General features: G+C 39.9%; 1 protein-coding gene across 1 annotated transcript in view; it reads left to right on the top strand.

The window, feature by feature from the left end:
* Positions 1–329: 329 nt before the first annotated feature.
* Positions 330–24,836, top strand: part of usta (uronyl 2-sulfotransferase a) — a 74,061-nt gene continuing 49,554 nt past the window's right edge. Inside the window, exon 1 of the mRNA XM_060884157.1 lies at positions 330–791. Coding sequence (XP_060740140.1) covers positions 563–791 — 229 coding nt within the window. The 5' untranslated portion in view covers positions 330–562. The remainder of the gene's footprint in view (positions 792–24,836) is intronic.

Raw genomic sequence — 24,836 nt, 5'->3', positions numbered from 1 at the left:
TCTCTAACCATTAGGCCATGACTAGAGAGTCAAACTCTCTAACCATTAGGCCATGACTAGAGAGTCAAACTCTCTAACCATTAGGCCACGACTTCCCCCTCCTTCCCAATTGGAAGGTTATGAGTTTGAATCCCAGGTCCACCAATTTGCCACTGTTGGGCCCCTGAGCAAGGCCCTTAGGTCTAAACTGCCTAGTTGTATAAAAATGAGATATGAATCGCTCTGGATATAAGGGCGTCTGTCAAATGCTGAATGTTGTTACGCTAACGGCCGCACGGTGTCGCTGTGTCGCAGCCGGTTAGAGCAGATCCTCCGTCTGAACTTTTCCTCCTGGCTCAGTAATCTGACACCGGCACTAACCCGGGAACAGAGGATGGATTCCCGACTTCACTTTAGCACAGAAAAGAATGGTAGCGCCAGAGAGAGCCAGTGTGGCCCAGTGTAAGCGCGGACTCTGAGGGTTTCAGCTTCTGTGTTTTATAAATGCGCTACACAAAGTTTGTCCCTAAATAAGGGTGCGGATGGGTGACGACCACTCTCAGCGCTTCCATGCAAGGAGACGATGAAGAATCACAACGGCAGCCCCAGACTAAACTACCACCAGCCTCCAAATCACACCAGAGATCGGAACGGTAAAAAGGGAGACTGTCCGCCGGCCCTTTGGCTGCGCTTCTCACTGCGTGATTATGGCTTCTGCATGTGCGCACTGCTGCTCTTCAGCCTCGGATCACTCCTTTTCCAGCTCAACGGCGGACCCCCGAGACTCCTTCTCGACATGCGCCAGTATCTCGGTAAGAAAACGACTTATTACACGGTTACAGCTCTATACCTCAGCAGACTTTTTGCGCTATTACAAGTTAAGGCAAGTTCGCTGGAGCACCTTTTACGCAACCAGAACGTGTCTCCAGGGCTTTCAGTTACTGCACCGGATCTACTGGAGCTGTTAGAAACATAGGAAATGAGCACTGTTTGTTTGTGTCCTGCTGCATAAACTTCTCTCTATCCATAAAGTCTTCGTAAATGATGAATTATGACCGCTCACGTGGTGGGAATATGGACAGGTGAAGAGTGGACCAAAACAGCTGCTACATGCCTTGCGCATGCGTACTGCGCACTCCGTCCTGCCTGAGGTGTTCATAATTTAAGACTCACATATAATACTTAAAAAAAATTATAATAAATAAAAATTAAATAACTGTTATGGACTTGTTTCTGGTTTTGGCCACGTCGGTTTATGTGCTTATAAAATATTACTATCCATAAACAATGACATAATGAACCTAAAGTAGGATCCCCATCCTCATTAAGATGCACAACTAAGCAAGAGTTGATGGTTAGCTTATTATACTAGCCTTCCACAGCTGTGGTCAGGATTATAACCTATTATAATGTCTAACTAGGGAGGTCAAAGGGGTGGTCATGCTTCATTCTACGGTGGTGACCCCTGACCTGCACTTTTCACTGTTTGTCTGCTCCTAAAACACCTGAATCAACTACTTAGTTCATTCCTGACATGATAGTATAAGCTTTAGCAGGACAGGAGATTCTCCAGAACCAGGGTTGGGAAGACCATTTGTAAGTGTGGCATGTTTTTTTTTTTTTTTTTCTGCAGCGATGAGATTTGCAGACATTTATATAATGCTGTATTGTTTTAGTAAGTTATTTTTTTTGCCTTGGGTTTTTTAGTGAGCTGCAGTACAACGTTTATTAGCACAATAATATCTGTCAGATCCTAAATTGTTATGGTCCTGACATTATTACAGGATTTAATCCTGTTTACTGATGGCCACCACGAGGTGCCAGAACACTTTCATTACACTTTGGCATAGATTTTTACAAGTGTGGACGTGTACAAGAGGATATAAATCAATTATTCCAAACACACATTGCCTCAGTTTATCTTTTGATGGTGGTGAAGAATGTTGTCTAACATCAGTCTAAAATCCCTCAGGCCCTGCGGACAGGGGTGAGGTTATTGTTGAAGAGGTCATTCCTGTCAAGATAAAAATGTTTCTGTGGTCAGTTAGAAGAATGTTGGATTGATTTACGATGATCCAAACCCTGGCAGTAAAATAAATAGCCCCTACAGTATAACAGAGCACCCCCACCCCCCAACCACCCCCACCCCTACCCTTGAGTTGAGGGGTCATGGATTCAGGACTGGTCTGATCTCTTGGTGCATGCTACACATGCAGTCACCCACGTGTTGAGATTTCGCTAAACCATGACTCATCTGAACAGATCATTTTACCCCACTGAGCTCTCAGATCTGCATTCGTCTTTGTAACGTGGGGTTTATTCACCGCAACCCTGCCCTAATCCCACTCTCTATGTAGATATGAATGGAGTCTTCTTTTTGATTGTAAAGAACGGCTGTTCTTCCTGTATATCACTGCTCCAGGGGCAGCTCTGTCATTTGTTTTCTGTTTTCTAACACAATTGCCAACTATATTTTTTGGTGTCTTTCTCACAGATCTAATTGCACATATCACTTTAGTCTCATCTTCTGTTGAAACTTTGCTGGTTGAGAAGTATTTGTCACTGAAGTCCCTGCTGTTGTGGTCTAATAATGTACCTCGCAACCTTTCTCAGAGGACCAATTAGTGTGACGCTGGAATACAGCCTGAACTGGATCCCAGTTCTTCCTTTCACTATGTGTTTGAGGCTGGAGGTGTTTGATGTTTTCCTTTAAGTGACTAAAGCCTTCATCTCTTCACCTCACCTACTTCCTCTTTCTTTTGGCGGCAGTCTGTGTTGCAGTGGTTTGAACCCTACAGGTGTTCAGTGGGGTTGAGTCAGAGTCAGGGCTCAGTGCAGGACACTCTCGGTCTTCCACTCCAATGTAAACCTCCACACCAACAGAGAATGTTACAACATACAGCTGAAGACACTAGACAATTGTGTGCTTCCAACAGTATGGTGAATAACCACATATTGGCGTGATGGTCAAGGGTGCACAAACTTTTGGTAATATAGTGAATGTTACCCGATAACCGATATATTCTCGACAAAGGAAGCATCATTTGTACAAAATGTATTTGTTTGGCTTGTGTCTCTTGTGTCAATGAAAAGAGAAAGATCAGATACAGATTGTCTCACAAGCGTTATTTGATGTGATAAACATCTGGATCAGGCACTGAATTCTCCTCCTGTAATCCCTCAGGTCATCTCAGTTTTCAATGATCTGGCCCACACACACACACACACACAAAAACACACACACACACACACACACACACACACACACACATACACACATACACACACACGTGCGTTAACACATTCGTCTGAGTAACTGACTGCTTTAAGCCATGTGTAGAATCACATTAGCACGGTAGCTTATCTTAACTCCTGAGTCACAGAATCCGTTTTCTGTTAGTCGACTGTGTCCCAAACCACTCTTTATCTCTCCTCAACAGTCTTTCTTCACAGTATCCACCTCTGCTTTACCTCCAAGTCTAAGCAGATCCTACAGTATGTATTAGCAAAAGTACAAGTGGTAATGTTTGTTGCAAAAATTATTCCCTGTAGCTGTTATTTTCCTCTCCTGGACATTTTAATAATGCATCCTTTATTATAACTTTTTTATTTTTAAATATTATTCATAGAAATTATTTTTATTTCCTGTACTAATGCATTACTACTATTGTACTTCTGGAGTAGGACACTTTACACAGACCTCAGAAGACATTGTCATTTCTGATTCTCTCTCTCTCTCTCTCTCTCTGTGTGTGTCAGTCTCTGAGAATGTTATTAAATTAGGATAAAGTGAAGTTTTGTGTGGCAATAAAAGACCTTTATATTTGGCTGTGAAACGTGTTAACTTGTTCATGGCACAGAGATCTATAGCAAATGTCTTTTAGAAATTACTCTCGGATGCATTTGTGGTTTCACTTTCATTTTTCAGTGTGTGTGAGAGAGGTTGAATAGTGTTAAATACTTTATTCTCTCTCTCTCTCTCTCTCTCTCTCTCTCTCTCTCTCTCTCTCTCTCAGTATTGTACATTAGCTCCACTCCCATAAGCAGACAGGATGCAGTAGCATCTGTGGAATGTTTTGATTCTAGAGAAAGAGACATCCTGAATCAGTGTGTGTGTGTGTGTGTGCGTGTGTGTGCGTGTGTGCTAGTATGCAGCTTTTAATTAAAAAGCAACTTTTTGGTTAATGAGGTTAAGACTAATATTATGCTTTTGGTGTTTTCAGTCTGACACAAACACACACACACACACTCACACACTCATTCCTATGTATTTTTTTATGTAGAACCAGGTGGCTGCTGTGTATTCAATGATGGAATACAGAAAATGGTGGTAAGTGAGAGCAGCTGGCAGTCGTTCTGTTTTCCGTACACAAAACCCCAATTTACAGTAGAGTCTGACCATATGTTACTGAAGAGGACTTCAGCAATGAAGTTTCACTCAGGAAATTCTTACATAATGCACCTATTTATAGGGGTGTAACCATACACTCCTGTTTGATTCGATTCGATTCATGATTCATGCTTCACGGTCCGATTCTCTCAATCTGAATAAGTCTAAACGAAGAAATTCTATGACTGAAACCCAATGACCTTTTATTTTTATTTTTATTTTTGAATCATATCTAATATATAACGATGTAAAACAGCATGTGTAAAGCAAAAATCGCTACGAACAAAGGTTTCATATATTAAATAACATGAGAGAACAGGGGTAGCGAGAGAGAGAAAGAGAGAGGGTGTGAGAGAGGGAAAAGAGAGAGAGATGGGGGTAGCAAATAGAGACAGAAAAAGAGAGAGGGTGATAGAGCGGAAAAAGATAGTGAGAGAAAGGGAAAAGATGGGTGATAGGGGAAGAGGGGTGAAAGAAGGGGAAAAAAGAGAGAAAAAGGGGATAGCGAGAGGGTGTGAGAGAGGGAAAGAGAGAGAGAGAAAGATAGAGGGGTGAAAGAGAGGGAAAAGTGAGAGAGTTGGGGTAGCAATAGAGAGAGAAAAAGAGAGAGGGTGATAGAGCGGAAAAAGATAGTGAGAGAAAGGGAAAAGATGGGTGATAGGGGAAGAGGGGTGAAAGAAGGGAAAAAGAGAGAAAAAGGGGATAGCAAGAGAGAAAGAGAGAGGGTGTGAGAGAGGGAGAGAGAGAGAGAGAGAGAGAGAGAGAGAGAGAGAAAGATAGAGGGGTGAAAGAGAGGGAAAAGTGAGAGAGGTGGGGTAGCAATAGAGAGAGAAAAAGAGAGGGTGATAGAGCGGAAAAAGATAGTGAGAGAAAGGGAAAAGATGGGTGATAGGGGAAGAGGGGTGAAAGAAGGGAAAAAGAGAGAAAAAGGGGATAGCAAGAGAGAAAGAGAGAGGGTGTGAGAGAGGGAAAGAGAGAGAGAGAGAAAGATAGAGGGGTGAAAGAGAGGGAAAAGTGAGAGAGTTGGGGTAGCAATAGAGAGAGAAAAAGAGAGAGGGTGATAGAGAGAAGAGGGAGTGAAAGAAAAAATATAGTGAGAGAAAGGGAAAAGATGGGTGAGAGAGGAAGAGGGGTGAAAGAAGGGAAAAAGAGAGAAAAAGGGGATAGCAAGAGAGAAAGAGAGAGGGTGTGAGTGAGGGAAAGATAGAGAGAGAGAGAGATAGAGGGGTGAAAGAGAGGGAAAAGTGAGAGAGTTGGGGTAGCAATAGAGAGAGAAAAAGAGAGAGGGTGATAGAGAGAAGAGGGAGTGAAAGAAAAAATATAGTGAGAGAAAGGGAAAAGATGGGTGAGAGAGGAAGAGGGGGTAAAAGAAGGGAAAAAGAGAGAAAAGGGGATAGCAAGAGAGAAAGAGAGAGAGAGAGAGAGAGGGTGAGAGAGAGGGAAAAGATCGTAAGAATGTGGGAGAGGGGTGAAAGAGGAAAAAAGAGAAAGAAGGGGTAGCAAGAGAGAGAGAGAAAGGGAAAAGATAGTAAGAAAGAGAGAGAATGGGGTAGCAAGAGAGAGAAAAAGAGGGAGGGTGTTTGATAGAGAGATAGTGAGAGAGAGATGTGTGAAGCATGGTAGTGGCAGCATCACACTATAATCAGTAAAGGGACACCATGAATAACACCATACACTAATCTACCATGGCATAGTCATTCATTCATTCATTCATTCATTCATTCATTCATTCATTCATCTTCTACCGCTTATCCGAACTACCTCGGGTCACGGGGAGCCTGTGCCTATCTCAGACGTCATCGGGCACCAAGGCAGGATACACCCTGGACGGAGTGCCAACCCATCGCAGGGCCCATAGCATAGTCCTGTAAATAAAATGCAGTAGGTTCAGCATTTATTAAAAATGATGTAAAAAAAAGTCTGGAAGCCGTTCGACTAAAACATAAGATTCGTACCAACAACTGTGGCATCATTAAAACAACACAGGACATGATCATGTGACCAACCTGCTCACTATAGAGTTTTAATGCTATGGTGTTGTGCACAATTTACACAATGAGATTTACCCATTTTCACAATGCAAAGAATAGAAAGATGGCGGTTGAAGACCTACTTATTCAGGAAACACTTCAACTAGCACTTCTTTCCTTATCTTTTGCATTTAAAAAACAAAACAAAACAAAAAAACACACATTTGACACTTTTTCATTATAACTTTGAACAAATGTTTTAAACTCGTGGTATCTTAAGTATGTAACTTAGTGATCCAGCATTAATGTATTCAATGTTAGAGATTTAAGCACTTATGTACGTCGCCCTGGATAAGGGCGTCTGCCAAATGCTGTAAACGTAAATGTAAATGTAGAAACTACAGATGAACTAGATTGAGAATTTACACAATTTACACAGATTTTGTGATAATCTGGTGGATTTTTGTGTGAGATCATGTGTGTATGACATGCTTGTAACCAGAAACGAATGCATTAGGAAAAGGGTTGTTAGTGTAGGCACATTTCAGTAATGTAAGTGCACACACGCCCGTGCGCACACACACACACACACACACACACACACACACACACACACACACACAGGCAGTTTTACTTCTTTTATTTTCTCTCTGTATGGGTCGAAGCTACAAAGACAACATAGTGTGAACCATGTTTTATTAACCACCCCCTCCCACACACACACACACACACACACAAATACACACATACACACACACAGCTCATATAATTGCACACATTTAGAGTCATGCAGAGCTGGGAACTGTGATTTTTGGCCTCTTGCTCGGCTCCTTGCACTTCCCCTCAGAATCAGAAAGAAAGGAGGAACTGAGTTCACTTCCCTCTTTCGTTGCTCACTAAATGCTTTACAGAGATACTCATAAGAGCTCAAGGAGACTTTCTTTCTCTCACAGGTGGGTGGGAGCTTGGACTTGGAAATTCATGCGCAAAAGAGCTTATTCTCGAGAATAAACAGTGTTTGTTGCTGGCAGACACTCTGTTGCCAGATTATAGATTTCTTTATGAGGCGAAAATATAAAAATTCTCAGTGCTAAAATGAGGGTCTTATAAATGCAGGAGTTTATAGGACATTGAGTGACTTTGTAGCAGACAGTGATGTTATGGGCTGTTAAACGTTTCTGTCAAGTTTTTGGCCAAGACAGTGAAGCTGGTGTATTTACAGACCACACATGAAATTTTAAATGAAACTGCAATTATTTGAGCACGTTTGAGTAGCAGGCAGACGTTTCCTGCTGTGGAGCCACTTCACTACATCATGTGCCAGTAATCCATTGGACAATATGTCAAGAAGAGCTGAATATTCCCAGGCAGAGTTGAAGGCGCACTAATGTTTTTAAAACACTAATATTCTGACCCTGTATTTCTGTACTGACAGGTGCCTTTTCTCTGCTGCATACATTTCACAGACAAGTTGTCTTAGTATGTGTTTTTATTAGCACTTATTAAAGGATTGTTCTTCTTAATTTTCCTCACCAAGCCACATCAAGGCATATACAAGCACATTAAACAAAGCTGAGCAACAAGGAACAAGGTTTAATTTGTGTTTGTGTGTGTGTGTGTGTGTGTGTGTGTGTGAGCGAGAGAGAGAGAGAGAGGGAGAGAGAGAGAGAGAGAGAGAGAGAGATTAGTTACCCACCCACCTACATCCACCCCCTCAGAGAGAAAGGTAAAAGATAGGGAGAGAGGAAAAAGAGGGTTAAAGAAAGTGAGAGAGAGAGTGAAAGCAAGAGAGAGAAAGAGAGGGGTGAGAGAGAGAGGGAAAAGATAGGGAGAGAGAAAGAGAGAGAGGTGAGATAGAGGGAAATGATAGAGAAGGGGGGTAGCAAGAAAGAGGATTGGGGGTATAGAGGGAAAAGATGGTGAGAGAGAAATAGAGAGTGGTGAAAGAGGAAAGAGAGAGAGAGAAGGGGCTAGAGAAAGAGAGAGAGAGAAAGAGAGATATTAGAAGAGAGGGGTGAGAGAGAGAGAGAGAGGTGAAAGAAGAAAAAGAGAGAGAAAAGGCTCTAGCGAGAGAGAGAAAAAGGGAGAGGGTTGAAAGAAAAAGAGAGAGGAGTGAGAGAGAAATGAGAGATAGGAGGAGAGAGGGGTGAGACAGGGAAAAGAGAGAGAAAAACGTGAGAGAGCAAGAGAGAGAGAGAGAGAGAGCGAGAGATATGGGGAGAGAGAGTGAGAGAGAGAGAGTGAGAGAGAGAGGCGAAGCATGGTGGTGGCAGCATCACACTATGGAGATAGAGGGACACATAACTAACACCAAACACCAGTCTACCTTGGCATGACCCTGTAAGTAAAACCTGTGGAAAGACTTGAACATGGTGAAGCACAGGGGATCCTCTCACACTTTAACAGACCTGGAGTGTTTTTGTATGGAACAGTGTGAAAAGCCGTGCTGTAGCTAAAGGATCATTAGCCGGATCTGTTCGGCATTAGAGTGAATCCCGTTTTTCCTTTTCGCATTATTCGATTTTTTTTAATAAATACTAGGCCTGAGATTCATTCAAAAGACTACCATTTTTTTGCAACTAAATTGTCGTGAACGTTTTCCCCCACAAACACATTCTTAATTCTGCATTCTGTATAAAGCTTCATTCACTGGATTTCTCAATCTCGAACACTGTGTTGGTTCACTACACTCTGTGAATAATAAAATTCCAGCGTTCTTAATGAGTTCATTTTAAAGGAAAGCTAGGGAAATAAATCACCTGGAATAACAGAAGCAGTTTTCCAGTTTCCGTCATACAGAAGCATTTCATTTATGTGTAAATATTCCCCGGGGCAAGTATCTTGCAAGGCCAAAACCTAGCTAGAGCCGCAGTACATATAGATATAAATATATAGATAAAGATATACGGCTCGAGCCGTATCCCAATTTCATGTCTTCTCAAACTATTTTTTTCTTCTACTGCACATTTTTGGCAGAGGTGTGTCGGTAAAGTTTTCATCGGGGTGATGGAATTATGTGGTATTTCACATCTGCTGTGCCTCCGTCACGAAGACAAACGTCTCTCAGACTATTAAAAACGTGTTTGAGTCTACAACCCTCTCAACACCCTTTCACTCACTGGGAGCAGGAGAGGAAACCAGAGATCCAGTTCAATTACAGTTAGCTAAATTATCTCATACATAAAGTTTTGTATAAACAGGGATTGAGTCAATGAACTCGACGAAGGTCAGAGGAAGTCAGTGAAGACCGGCAAGGCTTTAAACCATGGATGGTACCACGAGCGGTTGCCAGAGTCTGAAACTTCCTCGTTCTCGCTTTCCACAACACAAACGGACTTCTCGAAGACACATGCCAGTTTGAACAGCACACGAAATGATAATTGCTAACTCTTTCTCTTTCAAAAGTTTCAAAAAGTAGCATCGCTCTAACCATGCCAGATTAGTCACTAGGTTCTCGAGAGAAAATCAGAGGAGGCTTAATTTTTGAAATCGGATTGGTCAGGACGCTCGTCATGATGTTTTTGTTTCTGTAGTAACGGCTCACACACCGGGACTCATACACTCAGTCGCTCCACACAACCTAAGACTAATAATAAGCAAATGTATAGACGTTTTGAGTATACGTACGTGTTTGTAGCTCAGGTAAAGTCTTCAGAAAAGAGAAAGAGGGAAAGAGAGAGGGAGGGAGAGAGAGACAGACACAAAGAGAAAGAGGCTGGTGTGTGACTGTTTATCACAGCCATAAATGTTCCTTAACATTAACATGAACTCTTAACTGTTAAAATGTGTAATGAGTCATTCAGTAATAAAAATATTTTGTTTTTGTTGGCAATCTGCTGTGATAGAACTGGTACAAATAACACACTCCAGACCTTGTTATTATATAAAAATAATACACTGTGCTATGTGTTGTGTCACATCACCCCTCACCCCTCACAGTATGGCCTACAGGATGTAATGACTTACATTGGAACTGGAGTCAAACACAGGAATACACAGGACTACACCCTGGATGGGATTAGTGACTACACCTCTGTTCCGGTTATTGAGAGTTGGAAGGAAACTGAGAAAGAAGGAGAAAGCAGACTGTGAGAATGGACACAGGGAAAGGGTGTAAAACTTTACTCAGCCTGGAACTGAGAGCTGCTGTGCACCGACCCACCCTACAAACTCAACAACTATAATAATAAAGTGTAGGACATTGAATCCTGTGTCTAACAAATAAAACACTGGATGGAGTAACAAACACTGGATGGGGTAACAAACAAACACTGGATAAAGTAACAAACAAACACTGGATAAAGTAACAAATAAAACTGGGTGAAGTAATAAACAAAACACTGGATAAAGTAACAAACGAAACACTGGATGAATTAACAAACAAACACTGGGTAAAGTAAAACACTGGATGAAGTAACAAACAAACACTGGATAAAGTAACAAACACACTGGATGAAGTGACAAACAAACACTGGATGAAGTAAAACACTGGATGAAGTAACAAACAAACGCTGGATGAAGTGACAAACAAACACTGGATAAAGTAAAACACTGGATGAGGTAACAAACAAAGCACTGGTTAAAGTAACAAACAAACACTTGATGGAGTGACAAACAAACACTGGATAAAGTAACAAACAAAGCACTGGTTAAAGTAACAAACAAACACTGGATGGAGTGACAAACAAACACTGGATGAAGTAAAACACTGGATGAAGTAACAAACAAACGCTGGATGAAATGACAAACAAACACTGGATAAAGTAAAACACTGGATGAAGTGACAAACAAACACTGGATGAAGTGACAAACAAACACTGGATGAAGTGACAAACAAACACTGGATGAAGTGACAAACAAACACTGGATGAAGTAAAACACTGGATGAAGTAACAAACAAACACTGGATAAAATAACAAACAAACACTGGATAAAGTAACAAACAAACACTGTATGAAGTAACAAACACTGGATGAAGTAACAAACAAACACTGGATAAAGTAACAAACAAACACTGGATGAAGTAACAAATAAACACTGGATAAAGTAACAAAAACACTGGATAAAGTAACAAACAAACAATGGATGAAGTAACAAACAAACACTGGATAAAGTAACAAACAAACACTGGATGAAGTAACAAATAAACACTGGATAAAGTAACAAAAACACTGGATAAAGTAACAAACAAACACTGGATGAAGTAACAAACACTGGATGAAGTAACAAACAAACACTGGATAAAATAACAAACAAACACTGGATAAAGTAACAAACAAACACTGGATGAAGTAACAAACAAACACTGGATGAAGTAACAAACAAACACTGGATGAAGTAACAAACACTGGATGAAGTAACAAACAAACACTGGATAAAGTAACAAACAAACACTGGATAAAGTAACAAACAAACACTGGATGAAGTAACAAACAAACACTGGATGAAGTAACAAACAAACACTGGATAAAGTAACAAACAATCACTGGATGAAGTAACAAACAAACACTGGATGAAGTAACAAATAAAACACTGGATGAACAATGGATGATGTAAGAAACACCTATTGAAGTAATGAACATTTGATGAAGTAACAAACACACCCACACTGGCTGAGGTGAAACACTGAAATAAGTAAAACATTCCTTCCAAAAGACTTGGTTATCTTTGCAGTAGTAACCACAAAGCAAAGATTGTCACTAAACCATTTTGTTTTTCAGGAAAGGCAGCAATTAAACCTGCAGGTGTACAATTTAAAATTCTCGCTACGCTACCCCAGATCAGTCTCTCTGCGCTGCTTTGGTATGATTTAGCCACGAAAACAACACGCTGCTGAAAAACTAAATACATCTTGGCTTGTCATGTTACATCTACACAGAGGCTAATGACTCGTTATAGCGCCTTGTATAGCGGGAAGGCAGCTTTACCTCGTGTAGTGGCTGCTTTCGTTACAAGCACACAAACCACAGCCTTGCTTTTTTTTTACTTAGTTTTACTGTGTTTGAAAGAGTAGAAATATTCTCTTTAAAAATAGCAACCTTTAATAAACTCTTCTCTGATAGGGCGGCTTTGTCCTTTGGTGTGTAACCACTGCATTTTGGCTTGGAGGATTGTGTGTGTGTGTGTGTGTGTGTGTGTGTGTGTGTGTTTGTAAGTAGGGCACAGCACTTTCATGTTTTATGTGAGCTAGGCTGTGTAAGCCAGGGTTTTGGTCTCTGTGCCAGTCCTTATTAGCAATTGTTTAATCCAGTTGGAACAGCACACGCTCTCGAATTCTTACATCTGATTGGTCAGGCACTGCAAAGCAAATCACAGGGTAATATTAACGCGCATGTTTGAATCGTTTCTATAGTAACAACACACAAACTTGTACAACAAACATAAAATAAACGACTAGTAATAAGCACATTAAAAAAACACATTTTGTTCAGTTTTTTTTAGGTGACGTTATAAAGTTTTTTAACATTAATGCAAGGAGTCTCAGGTGTAAATCTTTAGCATGGAAATGTTTCGCTTTCTGGTTTCTCAGTACAATGACAAACGGTGTTTTTTGGGACAGAAAGAGAAAAAAAACAGTAGTCTGACGTTCCTCAATAAATCAAGCGCTGTGTTATAATAACACACTCCAAATCGTGCAGTGGTATGAAAAAAACACACGTTGGGGTCACAAACAAAGCTGCGTTCACACATACAAGGATTTTGTTTCTGCAAATCAACTTTCACTTTATTATGATGTCATCAGTAGACGTTTCTATTTGGTTGCCGTGGTAACAGCCACCAGGATGTTTTTGAGAGGTGGGTCGGAATCCAGAGAACCTTGAGGTTTGAACCACAGATTTTGTCGAGTTAATAGTTTGTATTGGGGATGTGTTGGACTATTGATCCGATGGTTATGAGATTGAAACCCAGGTCCACCAAGCATCCACTGCTGGGCTCCTGAGCAAGGTCCTTAAAGCTCAATTGCTCAGTTGTATGAAATAAGATAAAATGTAAGTAACTCTGGATAAAGTCGTCAGCCAAATATCCACTTCATTGTGACACACCCACATTTAGTCTCTGTGCATGTTATTTTCATTTAACTACACACTCTGGAGATCAGGTCACATAACCGAATGCTATAAATATACTGTATAAATCATCACAATAACCAAGAGCCAGCTTTTGAAATTTAAACACAACAGGAGATAAAGAAGTAGGAGTATTTTCGTGAAATCTGGCAACAGCTTAGTTTGTGTTTATGAATTTTTGGCCCAGAAAAAGTTCACTGTAGATCTCAAGAGCATTGTGCTGATTCTGGAGAATCAGATCCCAGAGGCCCTGAGGTGTATGTGTGTGTGTGTGTGTGTGTGTGTGTGTGTGTGTGTGGGTGTTCAATCATGTTGTCTCTTTATCTTTCAGGAACTCTCTACTATTTTACGTGGTGTTTTTGCAGATTTGGCAGAGAGAAGAAGATAGGAAAAGATTAAAAAAAAAACTTCCTGAACATTCTTCAGTCGAAAGCCTGATTTTTAAATCAAATCTGCTAAAGTTATTTGGCGAAATGACATCCGACTATCCTAACTACAGGATTTGTTTTTGGGGGGAAAAAATCCCCAGAAAAGACTTTTATTTATTTATTTATTTATTTATTTTACACTACTAACATTTTCCAAGTCCTTACATTTCTTATTTTTTCCGTACGAAGCATCTTGAGAAACAGTCACCTTTCTCCATTCACACTACACCATGTTTCCATTGAACTTTTCAGCGTTGCTTGCTGAAAGGTGTGTGTTTTCAAGGCTTTTTCTTTTTTTCTTTTTTTTTTTTCTTTAGAGATTTAGTGCTCAGATTGTTGTCTAGCATTGGTATAATCGAAACCATCCAAGCTTTTAACACCAATTTTTTATTACCTAACAGCAAGCCCTAGAGTACAATAATTCCCCTGTAAACAGCTTTGATAGCATGGTTTTCAAATTCGTGCTAATTGGGCTTTAATAAACTCTAGCATGGTGGCATTGATGGAAAAAAACAACCAACAAAAAAGGCTTACAACTTTGTCTACATTAACACACTGCCCCACACACTCAAACATAAAATTTCCTATCTGGCATGTGTGTGTTTATACTTTTAGATGAGGCATAGAGTTTTGTAGTAATACGAGCTCCTGGGGACTGAAGATCTTCAGTTCTACTTCATTTCCTGCTCAGACTCGCCTGATTTATTCTCGGGCTTCTTGATGTTACTTCTCGAGCCGTTCGTATTTGTCGTGTCAAACGGAAAAACAAGGAATTTTAGATGCTCAGGAATTCCGATCCGTCCTCAATAGGTTAAACCGTTCATTTCAGCACTTCAGACCAACAGAGCCATTCATCTGTCGGGGGAAAAAATAACTCAGAACCTTCTCAACCTCAATTTCAACCTCGACCACCAGTCGTCATGGTTATAGTTTGACGCCGAGGTGTGTATCAGGACCAGGGTCTTGAGCAGTGTTGTGCTAGTTACTAAGTAATAGTAACTAGTTACAGTTACTAGTTACTTCATTCAAAAGGAACTCAATTACTTTGTTGATTACTTTCACCAAACGCGTTACTGTTAAAAGAAACTTTTTAGTTACTTTTTTAAAGAAATAATGAGCATATTTCCACTTTGAGAAGCTCGTCTTGCTCTTGCCTTGACTCGCCATTACTGACGCACATACTTGAATAAACGGAAACATGCCCACAGCGCGGCGTCTTCGTGTTTACAGTGGTTGGCATCCACCAATCCTACAATGCGTCGCTGCTGTGAACAGGTTAGACTGTAGGCTACAATTCAGCCAAAATTAATTCATTTAAAATAGTAACGGACAACCGCACAATATGGTAACGGTATCATTCATTCGTTCATTCATTCAGTTTCTACCGCTTATTCGAACTACCTCGGGTCACGGGGAGCCTGTGCCTATCTCAAGCATCATCGGGCATCAAGGCAGGATACACCCTGGACAGAGTGCCAACCCATCGCAGGGCACACACACACACACTCATTCACTCACGCAATCACACACTACGGACAATTTTTCCAGAGATGCCAATCAACCTACCATGCATGTCTTTGGACTGGGGGAGGAAACCGGAGTACCCGGAGGAAACCCTCGAGGCACGGGGAGAACATGCAAACTCCACACACACAAGGCGGAGGCAGGAATCGAACCCCCAACCCTGGAGGTGTGAGGCGAACGTGCTAACCACTAAGGCACCGTGCCCCATGTAATGGTATTAGAGTTTACTTATTTAAAAAGTAATGCGTTTAAGTATTAGTTACTGTCAAAAGTATCTGCGTTACAGTAACGTGTTACTAGTAACGTGTTACTGCCCAACACTGGTCTTGAGTAAGCTTTGTTGTTGATTTGAGGATCAGGGTTGAAACCCCAACATTGCCAAGCTTCCACTCTTAACCCTCTCTGCTCCAGGTGCCCTGCATCATGGCTGACCCTGCACTCTGACCCCAAACTTTAAAGTTGGGATATGTGAAGAAAGAATTTCCCTGTGCTGTAATGTAGATGTGACAAAAATAAAGGCTTCTATTCTATTCTAAGCTTGAGGAAGAACAAAAGTCCAGTAACACACATCATCTGGTGTCACTATTCTTTTAATCATCTTAAGGAACTGTTTTTTTTTCTTGTTGTCCTTCCAGCAACTTCAGAAAGAGCTACAAATCAAAATAAAATGAGTGGTATCGGGCGTGCAGCATCCAAAACATGCCTTTAGTCGGAGATGAAATTTCACAACCGATTACCCACTTTTACTAGACGACATACAGAAACCTGAGAACAAGCGTGACATTGTTTACAACAAATCAGCTTTTTGAGCTCGATCCTAAAGGATGCCTGCGTGCATTACTCCAGATCCCAGTGTTTATATCCAATACAGACATGCTTTTCCAGATGTTTGACCCGGACATCGGTCCAGTGCACTCCAATCTAAAGAGAACTGAGAGAATAAAAACAGTAAGAGAATTAGAAAGGAATCCAAGAAAAACAGGGATTCAGGAGCAAGGATATTCTCTCCTGGAGACCAGCCACCGGGTCCAGAGTGGAAATATATTTTCAAAAGAATTTCAAGTGAAGATCAGCGGGCTTCGGATAAGGTCGGAGGTCACTCGGGATCATGCTGAGCTCTGGTTAAGGTGAGAGTCTAATTTAACAGATGTTTAATTCAAGATAATAATAATTTCTATTAAAAAAAGGCCACATATGGAGCTTATTATGGCGACTTGGCTGTGCGTTTCAAATTTGTCAGCGCAAAAGTATGCCGCAAACAGCGAGCAGAAGAAACGGACGGGAAAGTAATAGATAATTAATTTCATGCTGTTCTAAATCTGTACTTTAATAACTGTCGTCGATAGCCATCTTCTTTTCATTCGTTGCCGTTAGCACTCAGCATGCAGCTTTGTGGAATTGTAGCATTAGAGACGACGACTGCTGTCAAAATAAATCGGTTTGTGACTCGTTGCTACGTTAGCATTAGCAATAGTCATCACTGTCTGACTGTAGCCTTCAAATGAATGATTACGTATATCGAGATCGGACAATTTTGAATAGTTCTGTTCATTGTTTAATACAGAATCACACAACAATCCACTCTCCAGCTGAATCTTCATGATTGACTGCAACCCAGCAGTTCCTGACTACTGATAATGCTACTGCACCTTTCTGTCACCAAACTCTTCTTAAATCTGATTAATTAAATACGTTTAATTTACTCGAGGCTAGGTACGAAATTTTATTTGTATATTCAATGTTCTGTTCAGCTCTTTTCTGACAGGGATATAACTCTGAAGAATCTTTGGCATACACTGTATTTAGGTTAACAGGACAATTGCTGTGGACATAATGATGATTAGGATGACATCTTGCTCAAAACTAATAGGACATCTGATTCAGTTCATACTGTATTCAATTTAGTTGCTACTCAATTTGATCTGGTATCTGATTCAGTAGTTACAGAATTTGATTCAGTAGCTACTCCATTTGAATCTGTAGCTACTCCATTTGATTCATTAGCTGCTCCACTGGAATCAGTAGCTACTCTATTTGAATCTTTAGCTACTTCATTCGATTCAGTAGAATGAAGTAACTACTGCAATTGATTCGGTAGCTACTCGATTTGTTTTGGTAACTACTTCATGCCAATCTGTAGTTACTTCATTTGATTTGGTAGCTAAAGCATTTGAATTGTTAGCTACAGACTTTGATTCAGTAACTAGTCCATTTGAATGTTTAACTACATCATTTGATTCAGTAGTTACACCTTGGATTCAGTAGCTACTCCATTTGTATCTGTAGCTACTCCATTCGATTCAGTAGCTACTCCATTTGTATCTGTAGCTACTCCATTAGATTCAGTAGCTACTCCACTTGAATCAGTAGCTACTTCATTCGATTCAGTAGCTACTTCATTCAAGTCCGTAACTACTGCAAATGATTCGGTAGCTACTCGATTTGTTTTGGTAACTACTTCATTCCAATCTGTTGCTACTTCATTTAATTTGGTAGCTAAAGCATTTGAATTGTTACAGTAGCTACAGACTTTGATTCAGTAACTAGTCCATTTGAATGTTTAACTACTTCATTTGATTCAGTAGTTACACCTTGGATTCAGTAGCTACTCCATTTGTATCTGTAGCTTCTTTATTCGATTCAGTAGCTACTCCATTTGTATCTGTAGCTTCTTTATTCGATTCAGTAGCTACTCCATTCAAATATGCAGTTACTCCATTTGATTCAGTAGCCACTGCATTTGATTCAGTAGCCAATGCATTCAAATAGTTGATACACTATGTACTTATCAGAACATCATTATAGCATTAATACATTCCAAACAGACATCATTCATCCGCAATGTTGGCATTGTCATGTGACCTACGATGTCATAATAACAGGATTTTTTGTGTTCTTGAATTCCCAATCGTGTGAAGTTGTTTAATTTTCCTGGCTGTTTTATCGTAATGGCGATTTTCTTATACTTTTTAGATGCTATGGGCAAGAACCACCATAGTGAGAATTTACAGACAAAAAAAAAAAAAGGCAGAAATGAAAAATATGATAGCGAAGGAAAAAATAATCTCAAAATTATTAAATGCCTGAAACTGAAGCATTTATGTAAGAATGACTTTGGCAGCTGCTGTATTTCCAAAAGGACCACATTTCAGCTGAAGGGGGAAAATACTGCTCCTGTTTATTTTTACAAACTCACCTGAATCTCTGGTCCACAAAACACACACACACGGACACACACACACACACACACACACACACACACACACACACACACACACACTGAAATTCTTGGCCAAGGAACCGTCCCTACATGTGGAAACATGTCAGACTCTTGGTTATTATCAATCTTTAATTATGTGTTTAGCCTCTTGTGCTTATGTTTCACTGGATCCTTTTATGCTCACATTATGTAATCCAGATTAAGGAAGGAGCTAAAATAAAATGAGCTAATCTACGCTAAGCACACTGTTAGCGAACAACTCTGTCAGTGTTGCCAAATGGGAAGAACTACTATCTGCTGAATGGAAAGTACCACATTTCTGGACAATGAGATCCTGTTTTGTTCCTTAATATAAAGACAAAGCGAAGTGTGTTCTTTCCTGCTACGCTATCTGAATGTTTCTTGATGTAGGAGTGTGCAGTTTCCTTATCATAGCATAGTTCATGATATTATTTGGATCAGCAAAATACTTGCTTTTGACTCACTTTTCTCTAATGACTCCCTAATGATCGCAATCAAATACAAAATTTAAAAAAAGATGATTTAGCTATAGTTTTAAAGTAGAAATTTGCCAGTTAGGGCTGAAGTCAGCTGTGGATTATTCTGTTTACATCATAGTCACTTGGCAGAATTGACCAGTTTAAGATGTCATTGATGTTTATAGAGCAAAATGGAACCGTAAGGATAAAAAAATGACGGTTAATCTTTGTTAATTATTTTAAGTCGCTACGTCAGTAGATGTAGATTTCTGCCTGCTCTGAAATAATTTTTAATTTAGTTGTCTTTTAGTGAGGTCATTAGGAAAAGTTTACAATATCTGTCTGACTCTGTGCGACTGTAACTGTTTGTTGCTATGGTTACAACAGTTTACAGACAGGACACTGTTTTAAAGCGGTGATTCAACTGACTGGAGCTACTTGTGCCCTACTTCAGAACGCACACCTCACAACCAATCAGAATCGAGTATTCAGACAGAGCGTGGTGTAATCATAGTTACATTTCAATCCCAATTTAAGTGCGATTTTCAAGATTCGGTAAATGCCGTTCATGAAATAAAACATATATTTTAGTTTGGAGTTTTTAGATGGTAAGTCGGATGAATTTTAATATTTGAAATATCTGAATCTCCGGGATCTCTGGTTCTATCCTCTCCTCTACCTTAGACAGACTCCTGATCCACTGAGCAGGATAAAATGCTGACTAAAGACGAATCGATAAATGAACGAGTGATTCAAATCAATCATGATGATTTAATGATTGAATCATATCTTGATAATTCAGTGATATTTTGATGATTCAGTTATTTAATCGTATCTTGATGATTCAATGGGTCAGTCATATTTAGTAGATTTTATATATATATATATATATATATATATATATAATGTTTAAAAGGTTGTTTCCAGGGTCAGCCCTGATACAGCATCACAGAGGGTTACAGCATGGTTTGGGATTGAACCCTAATATGTAATTCAATGTATATTTACATCCTGGGATATTATTAGCTGTCTGGTTTTGAATGTCGGCCTGTATTTCCTCCGCAAATGCTTTTTATACAAACCGGTAGATAATTGTCACCTGTGAGCCTTCTTTAAGTATGACTGAGGTGTGCACTAATGTGCAGTTATCAGTGAAGATGGAGGAGGCGAGGAGCCTAAAGATGGAAAGATGGAATCCGGTGTAATTGAAGAGGAGTAGAGGGAGTAGATGCAGACGGTGGAACAGGTGGTGTGCTTTGCAGAAGATTTCCTCTATAGCTTTAAGAACAGATAGAGAAATCAGAGTGTGAGTGTGAGAGAGAGAGAGCACAAGAGAGAGAGAGCGTAGGATGAGTGTATTTAAAGGTCTTGGGTGGAGCAGCTCTGTGGGCTTCTGGCCCACGTTAAAACGCCACTTCCACTATTTATACCCCTCACCACCCAGCTGAAATGAGGGAGTGAGGGCACACTGTGTGTGGGTGTGATATGTCAAAACGTGTTCTTACGCAGATCCTACATGCACTGTGCGGGTCAGTTCAGTTCAGTCCCGTCCCTAAAAGACATTCCAGCCAATGTGTTCAAGAAATTCAGATAGAACCTCTGTCATTTATTTGCTTATTCATTCACTAGGAGCTGCTTACTGTGCATGCTTTTGGGAAGTGGGAGGAAACCAGAAAACATGGAAGAAATCCATGAAGACTCCGGGGAGAATACACTCTTCCTGCAGCCTTCTAGTCAATTTGCGTATATAATTGTATATAATTTCCCCTCCTTAAAAAAGTCCACTTAAGGTTAGAAAGATCAGCAGCCCAGGTGCCCAGGACAAGCCACTATTTTCTGTCTGGGTAATTTGTTTATTTTGCGGTATATTTGCGTAACCTTACTCCAAATCACTTGGTAGTGAAAGTGTCTAGCTCTGAATCCGACCTCCTGCTGAGCAACACACATTTCCTGAGGCACTGAAGGTAGAACACTAGATACTAAAGATGAAGCACGATGAAGTCTACACCAAATCCATCCTAAAACTGATCTGTTCTAAATTAACTGCCACCTTGCGGTTAAACATTTAGGAAAAACACTCGATTATCTTTTATCTGCGATATGAGAAGAGAAAACCACAATCTTAGCCAAACCCTGAGGCGTAAACAGAAACGCTCTGTGCTACATTGAAACCTTTGTTAGAAGTGAATAATAATCATATGGGATGGTTACAGATTTGTCTTAGTGTCTTTCAATGCTTTGATGGCCTGTGGGATCAGGACACCTGATCCCACCTGTTTAAATAGATGAGCTGGGATTTCAACAGACTCAGGTGTGGATTTTAATTGGTTGGAATGAAAACGTGCTTCCGCACTGGATAAAATTGGGTACACTTCCATTCACTGGAACTAAATCTCCCTAGAAGTAGTGAATGACGTGCATTTCACAGCTCCTATGCAGCAGCATTCACAGTCAAATATTTTTCAGACTTTCATATTTTGTAGCACTTTAGAGACGGTCCCTAACGATTCAGCGCCACAGATAGTCTGAGGAAAAAATGTTTAACGCTGAACAAGGCCTTTCTTGACTTGATTAAAAGGATGGAGATTTTTCTTCTTTTGAAATATATTTAACCTACAGTACAGTATATCGTCGCTGGCAGGCGGAATCCTCGTATCTCCAAAACTGTTATTTTTCAGGAAATTAAAAAAACGCCGTACCTTATCTGCAGTGCACAGGGTTTAGTCCGCGTTGCAGTGGATTGTCTTGCGCTAAATTCCTGTCCTCAGACGAGCACCAGAACTAGCGGGGGTCAAGATTTTTTTTCTTTGAGCCCAGTGTTTTGAAGACATTTACCTCAGAAGACGTGTTGATTTGTTGCGACTCTTCTTGAGGAGAAATATGCCTAGAAGCTCTCCCGCGGAGTGAGGAAGAGGTGGACAGTTGAAGTGTCCAATGGAGTTATGAGATTTGCGCTCAAGCTATTTTCAAGACTTTAGATTGGTTAATAACTTGTAAAAATAACAGACCCATGTGGGGACTGACCAATAGCATCGATATGTGAAAAAATATGAAATTGACAAAATGTGGACATACGAGGTTTTCTTACAACAGTTCTTAAAGCCGTTTAAGAGATGTTGACCAGAAATGTTCTGGAAATAAAAAAGAAATGCCATTTTAGCATCAAACCTTTACACAGATGCCTGTCGTAGGAACTTTTTTTGCAGCAAAGTCATTGAAACACTAAACTACAGTTCAAATGTTCTCTCTGAAGGTGTGTTTATCTACCTTTTTACTTGTTTTACAAGTTCATATTTTTGGTCTGACAATTTAATATTTAGCTAGCTAAGTTAAAACGCTCAACTGAGCTCACTTGATCTGCACCTACTTTCCCTCCTACTGACAAAACGTACATCAGTCAACACAACCAGATCTGACCGACATACATCTAATCATATCGAACAAATTTTTTTAAAAGAATGAATACACTTTTACTAGCAATCTAGCTTTGTTATTTTATTTGATTTGCTAGCCCTTATTTTTAAGCATTTTCAATACTTATTCAACACTGCGCAGTGTCCATAGTGCGGGTTGTTCTCTCATTGTATAGACACACACTAAAATAAATGTAAAAGATGGTTTATTAGACCGTGTTAATAGCGGTGGAGATAATCTGGAAAGAAAGAAAAGAAAGAGCAGAACATTTCCCAGAATGCACTGCAGTATGATGCGGTTGACTTTTACCAGACGTTTTACTGGCACACTTTAGAGTCATGACAGAAACTTGACAGAGATGTGCTAATACGATAACTGTATTAAATTTGTCCATGACTTGCTGTAACATGACATGATCCAAGCAAAGGCCTATTTGTTACAGTCCTACAGTCATATCATTAGTATTGGCACCGTTTAAAATAGGCCACTCTGCCTCAAGGCAGATTTCACCAGATGATAGATGACGATCAACAAGTTTGGATTTGGTCTCATTCGATCACAAAACAGCACCATTCCAAGAACACCTCGAAGTTCCAAATGTTTCAGGCTTTTTAACAAAGAAAATGTACATTTTGGATCTTGTTTTAAGTCCTTTTGTGGCCTTAATGTCATGAACAACTGACCATCACACTCGTATATGGATCTTCCCCAGGATGTCTGAAACACACAGTTGTATAAAATGTAGGATTTCCGTTCACTAGATCTAATAAGCCCAAACTAGTTCCAGCTTGAAAATGCCCCGTGCACAAAGTTCTTGGTGTGGCGGTTGTTCGAATGGATAAACTCTGGTAGATCCTTGACTCTGACTCAACCCCACCGAACACTTTTGAGAATGAACATGAACTCCTTCTCGTTCAACAGCAGTGTCTGATTTCACTAGTGCTCTTGGGGCTGAACAAGCAGAAATCCCCAAAGCTATGTTCCAACATCTAGTTGAAAAGCCTTCCCAGAAGACTGGAGCTTATTATAACAGCAAAGGATCTAAATGAAATGTTCAACAAGCTGACATGTGACATGGCGTGACGTCTTTTTCGTTTTCTTGGTTTCTTTCCTTGGTGATAAATGATCAATTTTGTTTGTTTGTTTTTTGTAAATGGATCGGTCAAAGGAATGATCGAATTAATGAACGAACAAAATACAGACACACAAATATTTTTCTTATGATGACAACTTTGTGTTTTCAGGAAGGAAAAAAACTCTTCTCATTACAAGCATTAATATGAAATAAGGGTCAGGTTAAGGAGGCCAGACTTTATCGAGTCTGGACTTTTCCCATCTCAGACATGCATCCATGAATGCAGAACACATCAAGCACAGCAGGTAAACACTCCTGGCTCCTGAGGCTGCACTAAACACACTCCTGTGTCTGTATTTCTGAGGGAGGGGGAAAGAAAGTGTTTAAGTGACGTCAGGACGCTAAAACTGGCAGCTGAATTTACATAAGTGAACAGTGCTGGAGTGTGCTGGGGTGTGTAGATTGATTTACAGGGTCAAACAGTGTCTCACTTGACTGCTCTCTCTCTCTCTCTCTCTCTCTCTCTCTCTCTCTCTCTCTCTGTCTGCCACTAATAAATCACTGAAGGATGTGAATAAGGGCCCTGACTAGCAGCTCGTGCTTGAATATTGAGGAGGCCATAATGAAATATTGTAATCTTAAATTTAAAAAAAATATATTCATTGTCTTAAAAATCTCAGGTTATTAAATTAGTGCTAATCAAGAATCAAGACTGATGCAACGGATTTGGCTCAGAAAACAACCAAGCTCATATTTACAGTATTAAGAAATATATGTGTTATTTATTTACACATGAAATTAAAATGCATGTGAAGTAATTACGCAGTTTCAGTATTGAGTTACGGACGCTAACACGACCGAAGATATAGATATTTAAAAAACGTTTCTTCGGTTTCTAACTAAATGCTCTATTGAAGCGTATGTCCAGCCCACCTCTTGTTTTACAGCAGTAATCATGGTTAGAAGCAATAAAAGTGGTCAGAATTTATTCGTTTTAAATTGTGTGGTTATGCAGTTCATGGACACTCGCCTTTCAGAGGTGTTTTACTCTTCTGTGGCTGCCACACAACAGAACACATCACGCTGACTAGGAAATACCAAATCGCCGCACCAAATCAAACCACAAGCCATGCCATTTTTAGGGGATTTTATTCAAAGGAATCATTTTAGTTTCCTGCCTTATTACTTTTTTAACCAGACTTAAAAATTATATATATATATATATATATATATATATATATATATATATATATATATATATATATATATTATATATATATATATGTGTGT

The sequence above is a fragment of the Tachysurus vachellii genome, chromosome 12 (assembly GCF_030014155.1).
Source record: "Tachysurus vachellii isolate PV-2020 chromosome 12, HZAU_Pvac_v1, whole genome shotgun sequence".
In the NCBI taxonomy this organism is placed as follows: Eukaryota; Metazoa; Chordata; class Actinopteri; order Siluriformes; family Bagridae; genus Tachysurus; species Tachysurus vachellii.
The sequence above is the reverse complement of the archived record's forward strand: the minus strand, read 5'-3'. Positions and strand labels throughout refer to the sequence as shown.